The 9,906-nt window shown below is 52.8% G+C and overlaps 1 protein-coding gene across 1 annotated transcript; it reads left to right on the forward strand.

Annotated features, from left to right (window-relative positions):
• Positions 1-7,286: 7,286 nt before the first annotated feature.
• FAM43A (family with sequence similarity 43 member A) lies at positions 7,287-9,516 on the forward strand. The gene has a single exon (XM_063620581.1). It carries the CDS (start codon positions 7,302-7,304, stop codon positions 8,574-8,576), a length of 1,275 nt encoding a protein of 424 aa, XP_063476651.1. The 5' UTR covers positions 7,287-7,301; the 3' UTR covers positions 8,577-9,516.
• The last annotated feature ends 390 nt before the right edge of the window (positions 9,517-9,906 follow it).

The raw sequence follows: 9,906 nt of genomic DNA on the forward strand, positions 1-9,906 counted from the left end.
ATGTTCAACACTAACTACCTTCTGCATGGGCCATTTTCTTCCTCTGGACCGCTCTCTCCTGCCTCTGTCGACAGCAATCTGCCCATCCTTCCATGCTTAGCATGAAGTCCACTTCCTTCCTAAAGAGGGCCCTGGTCTGGGCACTGTTTGACTACAAGTTATTTCTCCTGCAATGGGAAATGGGCTACCAGACTCTCAGAGACCCAAGTGCGACGTCAACCACAACAGAGACCCGTCTGACTGGTGGAGCCCTGTGACAGTCACGCTTGACTCTAATGTCTTTGGGGGCAGTGACAGCCATTAGCAAAGTGCACTTTTCATTAAGGGGCCCAGCGAGTGGCCACTCAGTCAAGTCACAGGAGAAGTATGTTTGGCTTTCTGCCCCTGTTCAGGTCATCAAATGAACCTGTGAGCCCCCAAGCAGCTCTTCCTAGAGGGGGAGCAAACGAAGGACGTGGGTTCTACATATATATATATATATATATATATATATATATATATATGCGTTTAGAAGCTTTTGGTTTTACATTTAGCCACAGGAAAGGGCCCTGGATTGAGATTCAGGCCACATGGGTCCTCATATTGGTGTGGCCACTAAATTACTGTCTGGCCATGCACCTGCACTGTCAGGGCCTCAGTTTCCTCATTTGTAAAGCCAGGGGAGGTTGACTAGATTATCTGGAAGGGCCTTCCAGACAATGCTCTTCCAGTTCTGACAGTCTGTGCTCGTGACAGTCCCATGACTTTGAAAATAAACGCATGATTAATGTTCGTTCTAGAAACACTCGCCATACATTAATTTGGTGGCTGGCATTGTGCTAGAAGTTGGGGATACAAAGAGTGAATAAAGTACAGTCACCAGCCATAAGGAGCCCATAGTCTACTGGGGGAGACAGAGAGTTAAAGACGACATTATAGGCCGGGCACGGTGCCTCGCGCCTGTAATCCCAGCATGTTGGGAGGCCGAGGTGGGCGGATCACAAGGTCAGGAGTTTGAGACCAGCCTGGCCCACATGGTGAAACTTCGTCTCTACTAAAAAAATACAAAAATTAGCCAGACGTGCTGGTGCGCGCCTGTAATCCCAGCTACTCAGGAGGCTGAGGCAGGAGAATCACTTGAACCTAGGAGGCAGAGGTTGCAGTGGGCCGAGATTGTGCCATTGCACTCCAGCCTGGGCGACAGAGACTCCGTCTCAAAAAAAAAAAAAAAAAAAAAAAAAATTAGCCGGGCATGGTGGTGGGTGCCTATAATCCCAGCTACTCAAGAGGCTGAGGCAGGAGAATCACTTGAACCTGGCAGGCAGAGGTTGCAGTGAGCCAAGATCACGCACTCCAGCCTGGGCACCACAGCAAGACTTAAAAAAAAGACAGTATTATAACAGGGCAAGTGCAGAGGTAAGGATACACACAAGGGCGTGTGGAGAGGCGATGAGTAGGCCTAGGTGGTTTACCTGGAGAAAATGGTATCCAAGGTGGCTCTGTAAGAATGAGTAAGCCTTGGCCGGGAGAAATGGCAGGAGGAGGTCATATCCGTTAGATAGAGCCACATAAGTCACGGCAGGAAGGGAAAAACCACTCTCACGAGCATGGGGAGAAGCATAGGCTATTCTCTGTGGCTGGTTCATAAGTTAGGAGTCCAGGAGAAAAGAATGAGGCTGGAGACACAGGCAGGCGCCAGACCTGAACATTCTCATGTGTTATACTGAGGATTGGGAGTGTACCCTGTGGCTGATGGGAAGCCACTTTGAAGGTTAAAATGGGAAGACAGAAAAGGTCAGAGGTGTGGTTTGGTAAGTATTGAAGGTGGCTTTGAGAAGGGCAGGTTGAAGGGAGGAGAGACTTCGGAGCCTGGAGGAGGGAGGTGGGCTTGGGTGTGGACGCACTGTTTGTAGGTTGGCAGGGGCTGAAGGTTGCTCTAACTGCCTCATTTTTGTGGGGGAGGCACCCGGTCAGTTCTGCTGAGCTCCGGGGGAGCCGGTGGCTTTGGGAAACTAGTGAGGACTTGGCGTACGTGTTGAGGAGACTGGGAGAGGGAAGAGAGTCAGGATAAGGGAAAAGATGCCTGGATGGGAGGGGTACTGCTGCTGGAACAAACTACCACGAACGTAGTGGCCTAAATCAACACAAATTCACAGCACTGCAGGTTAGAACCCAACATGGGCCTCACTGGGCTAAAACCAAGGTGTCTGGTAGCCACCTTAAAGAAGCAAAAAGGAATAGGTAAGATTTTATTTATTTATTTATTTATTTTTTTTGAGACAGAGTCTTGCTCTGTCGCCCAGGCGGGAGCGCAGTGGCACAATCTCGGCTCACTGCAACTTCTGCCTCCCGGGTTCAAGTGATTCTCCTGCCTCAGCCTCCCGAATAGCTGGGATTATAGGCATGCACCACTATGCCTAGCTAATGTTTGTATTTTTAGTAGAGACGGGGTTTCACCATGTTGACCAGGCTAGAGAAATAGGTAAAATTAATCTTAATAATTTATTTAAATCAACATCACCAAAATACTATCATTCAATATATAATTAATATAACATTATCGAGATTTTTTGCATTCTTTTTGTTTTACTAAGTGCTGAAAATCCAGTGTGTAGTTCATACTTGTAGTGCATCTAAATTTGGGCCAGCTATGGTTCAAGTGTCAGCAGCAGCCCGTGGCTGGTGACTGCGTACTGGGCCGTACAGGCTGCAATGCTCTCCCCCATCTCTTTGCAGGTTCATCTCATTCGTGTCTCTGCCCAGAGCCGCCTTCCCTGGCCATGCTGTCTAAACCAGCCACCTTCCACTCCTAGCACTGCCTCCTTTCCTTCAGAGACTTTTCACTATCTGCTATTTCATTAGTTTTTTGTTTACTGTCTGCCCTCCCACCTCCACCAGAGGCTGTAGATCCCATGCAGGGAAAGACCTCTCTGTCTGTCCTCTTTAGTGCTATATCCCCAGCAACTATGTGACATTCATGGGAGACTCTCCACAAGTATTTACTAGATGACATTGAAGATTCCAGATTCGTCATGTGTCATCTCTGAAGTCAAGGTCCACTGAGTGGGATGTTGGAGGAGGGGGCGAGAGGAAGGAGCATTATGTAAGACGTAAGGTGGGAGGAAGCTGGTCCAAATCCTCTGTGAGATGAAAGGCTTACTCCTGGATGTCAAGTTTAGGGCTGGGACTCCTGATCGCAGCATTTCCTTCCAACTGCGACCCGGTTGCGTGTAGTTTCAACCACTAGCTTATCCGGTTTGACGAGAAACCATCCACCAAGCAGCATGTCTGCCTGCTACCAGTAGATGGGGCAGTGTCATTAAAAAAGTACACTTTGCAGTTTCTAACCTGTTTCCCAGCTCCACTTTGCTGACGGTCTGTTCTGGAGTTGCCCTGTCTCAGATCTGTGATGTAGACTCCTGCATGGTGCTGCCAGCTCTCCCAGCTGAGGAAACGCAGCCTTAATTGTGATGTGTGCTTCAGGTGGGGTGGTCAGCTTCTCTATGAGGTGAGGTGGGCCCTAGAGGCTGGCGCAGGTCCAGGCCACAAGGGGACTGCGGGTTCTCCTCCAGGGCATGACTCACACCGGGGTGTTCACACTGGCCTAGAACCTTTCTGTTCTCCCAAGGTTGAAAACAAGCTTATTAGGAAGGCGGTCAAGGTGTGACATAGCCTCGTCAACAGGAGCAGCTCTGTGGGCCTGTGCCGCTGGGACTGGCACTCTGGCTGCTGCTGAACAGCCCGGCCCACCAGTAGACTCCTTCTCCCTGCCTCTGTGGGCCACTGGTGTCCAGGCCACTGCATAAAGTGCAAAGTGGTGCCTCTTGCTGAGGCTGAGACCCGCCTTAGCTCCTGCTACTACTCCCTCTTCCTCTTCCCCAAACCCTCTTGAGCCTTGGAACTTTGAGCCATTTGGAAATGATCACTGCTTGAACATGATGTCTGCTTTTGTGGAGTTCAAGATTATGAACCTACTAAAGATCACTTAACACAGCCTCATTTGATATGTTTTTACCAGAGTTTTTGTTCTTTAGAGCGTGTACTAACTCCTTCATTGCCACTACAAGACAGCCCAGAAATTTAAGGAATTAATGTTGGCTTAAATGGCTTATTATAGTGCTAACTACCTCATTCCAACAGCATGTCTGATATCCCTCCATTAACCCATCAGTGCAGCTGATGAGTAAGGCATTATAGCTCTGGTTGAAGGACTCTGTGGGGCCAGTTAGCCATGAAAAGGCCATTCCTTCCCTTGGAGTCTAAGAGAGCCAAAAAACACAATCAGGAAGCTTTCTTCTTTGATTGTTACAAGTTCCATCCTAATTACTACATGTGTATGCATTTTCTTTCTTTCTTTTTTTTTGGAGACAGCCTCACTCTGTCATCCAGGCTGGAGTGCAGTGGCACGATCTTGGCTTACTGCAACCTCCGCCTCCTGGGTTCAAGGGATTCTCCTGCCTCCACTTCCCAAGTAGCTGGAATTACAGGCGTTCACCACCATGCCTGGCTAGGTTTTGTATTTTTAGTAGAGATAGAGTTTTGCCATGTTGGCCAGGCTGGTCTTGAACTCCTGACCTCAAGTGATCCACCTGCCTCGGCCTCCCCAAATGCTGGGATTACAGGTGTGAGCCACCGCGCCTGGCCTTATGCATGCATTTTCATGCTCCTGTAATTTTGCTACCCTCTATACCCAGAAAGTCCTTCAGTCTTTTCCTATTTGGATAAATTCTGTTCATCTTTCAAAGGTCACCACCTCCATGAAGCCTTTTCTGATTTTGCTAGTCACAATGAATGCTTTCTTCCTCCAGCTTCTCACAGTGCTTTGAGTCTTTCTCATAGCATTTAGCCCACTCTGTCTTCTTGTCCACATGCATATCTTGCTCATTAATTCTAGTTATTGAGTGCCTATTTGTACCATATTGGGGATACAGGATATTTGCAGAGAACCCACAGTCTAGTGGAAACCCAGAGTTGGGCAGAGTTTACACCTTCATTGGACTAGGAGGCAGGAATCCCGTCTGCTCCTAGCTCAGGGCCTGGCACCAAAAGTTAGTCGGAAAAGTAACTTAACTGGAAACTCAGCATCAACAACTCTGAGAAAATTGAGTTAGAGTTCAGAGGAAGGTTAAAAGTTGGCAAAGGTAGAGGGTAGGCAGAGGTCAGTTTTATTTTGTTGGAATATCCCAAGGGAATTTCCAGGCGTGGTTGCAGTGACTCTGGCATGAAGACCTGGCGTGGAAGCTAGAGACATCAAAGATCCCCAGTGGACTGGGATGGTGGGACGGGATCACTGTCCTCCTCCAGGACCAGGCTGGGAGTTTGATGCAGGATCATTCGGACATTTATCCCACTCCAGCTATAAGTCTTTTTGCTTTGACTGACCATACCATAGAGGCAAGCTGGCTGTTTCAAGGACCCAGAAATGAGTTACTGGCTAAGGATCAAGCCGGTCAGAGGACAACTACACTGTCCAGGGGGCACATGATAAAAGCAATACTGATGCAATTATCACTCCCATTGGAGGGTGGCCAGGCATTATTTGTCACTCAAATAAAAAATGTCATTTGAATTTTTACTAGGAATTCTCATCCAAAATATGTCAATGATAGAATGAAACCGCATGACCGGCTTGCCAAAGTAAACTAAGTCGTAACTACACACGAGCATTAGAAATTGTGTGTATCTCAGAAAATTGCTCTACCCTGAGGCCTGACAGCAGGAGGGGGTCTTGCTGGGGTTCGGACGGGGAAGCGCCTTATTCATTGACGGTATTCTACAGTAGTCACCCCAATCATGTTACCACTCACCTCACTTTACACTGTCTGCTACTTACCTGTGAATACGAGCTCCAGATAGTGAGAGATAAGCCTTGGTGTTTTCTGTGCATCTCTCTTTTCTTTAATGGAATCCAATTCTGAAAATAATATTAAACAGCACCCAGTCATTCTCAGAAAGCCATCACACAAGGAAGAAACCACGATTTTCCCAAACTTTTTGCACAGGAAGTTATAATCTGTAATATCTTCTGCCACCTCCCTCAGAAGTTTCGATCTAGACATACATGTATTCGGTGAGTTGCAATTCAGCCTGGGCGGGTGGAGTGTCAGGATTCAAGTCTTTTTGCTGCGGGGTAACCCCAGGTCCCAGTGATTTCCATAGACAAAAGAGATGCTGGTAAATTTAGGATGTAATTGGCGGATTGGACCGGTCTCCCCGCTCCCTCGACCAATGGCTGTCACCCGGTCCCTTTAAGAAACCAGGAATTCGCCCGGAGTCGGAGCCCAAAACAGATCTCTTCTCTGTTCCTCCCCTGTCCCCGCGCGGCGAATGGTTCGCGCCGGCCTATATTTACCCGAGATCTTCCTCCCGGACCGCAAGGATGTGAGGCAGGCGAGCCGGCCACCGCTCGCAGCACCGGAGAGGGCGCGCTGCAAAGGCGGGCAGCAGACCGTGGAGAGCCCGGGAGCGGAGCTGGACACCGCCTCGGAGGGAAGAAATGAGGTAGCGGCGGTCCCCGGACCCGGCCATGCCCGTCCCCTGCCCTCGGAGCCCAGCGCCGTCTCGGCCAAGCCAGCCCGGACACTGAGCGGGCCGAGCGCGAGTCCCCGGCGTCCGGCGGAGCGAAGATGCAGTGAGTCCCCGCGGGACTGCTGCGCGGGGCCCGCCGCGGCCAGCCGGACCCAGCATCCGACCGCACTTTGGGCGAGCTGCTGACTCTGAGACCAGCCCAGCCGAGGGGCTTTCCGTCTCCAGCACCCCTCGGAGGTGGGGAGCCCCGGCCCCTGGGCACACTGGCTGTAGAGTTTCCGCGGGTTTTGGCCCCAGTTCTGAGGGTTGTGTGTGTTAGGGGACCCTCTTTACGTTCGCCGAGGAGTTCCTGCATATTCTCGCACCATCCCGGGTGCTGTTGCTGGGGCTCTCTTTATTTATTTGCACGCGCGCTTCTAGCTTTTTTTCCTGACGTTTTCCACTCCACGCTCGTTCTCTCTCCCTTGCATTTTGTTGCTTGCCTGAGACTCTTTGCTCTCGCCCTTGCCCAGGCTGGGGTAATTCTGTGTGCGCGCGTGGCTCCCCCGCACCAACATTTTTTGCACACTCGAAGCTGAATATTTTCTGTTTTCGAAAATTTACCCCCACCCCCTGCAGGGTTCCTAAGCACTCTCTCTCCTCCCCTCCCCCCAACTCCCTACCACTGGGCAGCTCCCAGTAGTTTACGCTCTTGCCGAGGCCGAGCCCGGCAGGGGCCAGTGGCTCAGCGGGCCTGGCACCCGGCGCTCCGCCGCCGCCGCCGCCGCCCAGCTGCGCCGGGGCGCCCTCCGGAGATGCTGCCGTGGAAGAAGCACAAGTTCGAGCTGCTGGCCGAGGCGCCGCCGCGGCAGGCGTCCAAGCCCAAGGGCTACGCTGTGAGCCTGCACTACTCGGCGCTCAGCTCGCTGGCGCGGGCGTGCCCCGAAGGCGCGCTTAGTCGGGTGGGCAGCATGTTCCGCTCCAAGCGCAAGAAGCTGCACATCACTAGCGAGGACCCGACTTACACCGTGCTCTACCTGGGCAATGCCACCACCATCCAGGCGCGCGGCGACGGCTGCACCGACCTTGCTGTGGGCAAGATATGGAGCAAGAGCGAGGCGGGCCGTCAGGGCACCAAGATGAAGCTGACGGTGAGTGCGCAGGGTATCCGCATGGTGCACGCCGAGGAGCGCGCGCTGCGCCGCCCGGGCCACCTCTACCTGCTGCACCGCGTCACCTACTGCGTGGCGGACGCGCGGCTGCCCAAGGTCTTCGCCTGGGTGTACCGGCACGAGCTGAAGCACAAGGCCGTGATGCTGCGCTGCCACGCCGTGCTGGTGTCCAAGCCCGAAAAGGCGCAGGCCATGGCCCTGCTGCTCTACCAGACGTCGGCCAACGCGCTGGCGGAATTTAAACGCCTCAAGCGGCGGGACGACGCGCGTCACCAGCAGCAGGAGCTGGTGGGCGCCCACACCATCCCGCTAGTGCCGCTGCGCAAGCTGCTCCTGCACGGACCCTGCTGCTATAAACCGCCGGTGGAGCGCAGCCGCAGCGCCCCCAAGCTCGGCTCCATCACCGAGGACCTGCTCGGCGAACAGCAGGAGCAGGAGCTGCAGGAGGAAGAGGAAGAGGAAGAGGAGCAACCCGAGGGCTGCCCGGAGGAGGAGGAGAACCGTGCGGCAGAGGGAGAGCCAGCAGAGGAGACCGAGGCGCAGCGGGCGCTAGTGGTCGCCATGCACTTTGAGTGCGGGGACTTGTTGGACACCCTGGAGAATGGCCGTGGGGAGGCGCTAGGAGGCGGTGGGGGCTCCCTGGGTCCGGGGGCCGGGCCGCCGCCTCTGCTGCTGGGCAGCGCCTCCGACATGAAGGCTGAGCTGTCGCAACTTATTAGCGACCTGGGCGAGCTCAGCTTCGGCAACGACGTGCGCACCCTGCAGGCCGACTTGCGGGTGACGCGCCTGCTGTCGGGCGACAGCACCGGCAGCGAGAGCTCCATCGAGGGCGGGGGCCCTGACGCCACCTCCGCCACCGCCGGGGACTCGTCCGGCCAGGCCGACGGCGCCAGTGCAGACGAGTCCCACTCGGGCTGAGCTCTTCCGCGCGTCGCCGGCGCTCCACCATGGCTATTCATCCGTGGTCCCGACAACCTCCCTGTCCCTTGCCCACCCCCAGGAAAGGGGAAATGGGGCATTTGGGGCCCGGACTTACACTTGGAGCCCAGGCCCAGCGTTCCCCCGACCGCTTCCCCCTACCTCCCGGCCCCCGCTCCCGCCCCAGCACTTTTGGTTCTGTTGCACGTGGGGATGCGGGGAGATGTGAGAGGGGAAAACCCCGCCAGGAGGGAGAGAGAGGGAACCCTCTGGGGTGCGGGTGAGGGAAGGCTGGCTGAAGTTCCTAGTCTCAGGCCGTAGGTGCCTGGCCAGTTTCCTGTTTGTGGGGCAGCTGGGGCCTGAGGAGGAGGGGTTCACTTCCTCCTCCCACCCCCTGGGAGCAGCCCTGCGCTGTCACTGACATCTCATTAAAAAAAAAAAAAATTTGCTCTCAAGGTGTTTGAGGCTTTAATGCAACCCTTTAGCCCTTCGTTCTTTTTGGTGCGAGAACTCCGGCTGTTTACCTCAGACTCAGACCCCTGAAATTTTGCCAAATTCCTCAAATAACTGTTTGGGGGGTGGGGGGAGATGAAAGAGAGTTGCATTTTGTTTACAGTTAAAGACATCTAATATCTTAAAAAGGAGTTTTCCTTTAGAAACACACACACACCCTTCCTCTTGCTCAAAAGATCTCACTCCATGATACTGTGTAAAATATTTTTGCACTGTTGTGAAGTATTTTTGACTTTTTTCTGTACATAACTGTGTTCTCAGAGCTGAATGTTTATATCTTTTGCTGTGCAAAAGAAACATGTAAAATGTTGTTCAGTTGTATATACAGAAATGTGTATAAAACATTTTGTTATTTTTTAAAAGTAGCACTGTTCTGGTTCTGTTTCCACGCCAGTGGGGAGAGAATAAAGAGGAAAATTTAACAGAACAGGTGAGCGTCTGGAACTGCTGCTTTGGGGTGGGAGAGGCTGTGTCCAACCCTGGTATGGTGTCACAGGACAGTCTTTGGCCTTTCCTGTGCTTGGAGAGAATTAGGGAAGGAAGGTCCACTTTATGCACCATCTGGGGCCTTCCTGGACCTCCACAACTCCGGGTGCTGTGTCTGGGACCAGCCTTTTCAGGTATTATCCTGTATTTTTCACTAATTACGTTGTGTGAGCGTGGTCTTTTTCTGGTCTTTTGGAGAGGCCAGGGTGAGTTCCATATCGCACTCCCAGACCTGTGAGGTTATTTATGGAGGAGTGACTTCCAGGTCTGCTGAGATTTTACTACCTCCTTCTGTGGGCCATGCTAATAATCAAGCGTAAGGAGACTACCT

The sequence above is a fragment of the Symphalangus syndactylus genome, chromosome 17, assembly GCF_028878055.3.
Source record: "Symphalangus syndactylus isolate Jambi chromosome 17, NHGRI_mSymSyn1-v2.1_pri, whole genome shotgun sequence".
In the NCBI taxonomy this organism is placed as follows: Eukaryota; Metazoa; Chordata; class Mammalia; order Primates; family Hylobatidae; genus Symphalangus; species Symphalangus syndactylus.

Excerpts from the sequence above, each read along its gene's own strand:
- FAM43A (XM_063620581.1), top strand. The coding sequence starts at position 7,302 with ATGCTGCCGTGGAAGAAGCACAAGTTCGAGCTGCTGGCCGAGGCGCCG.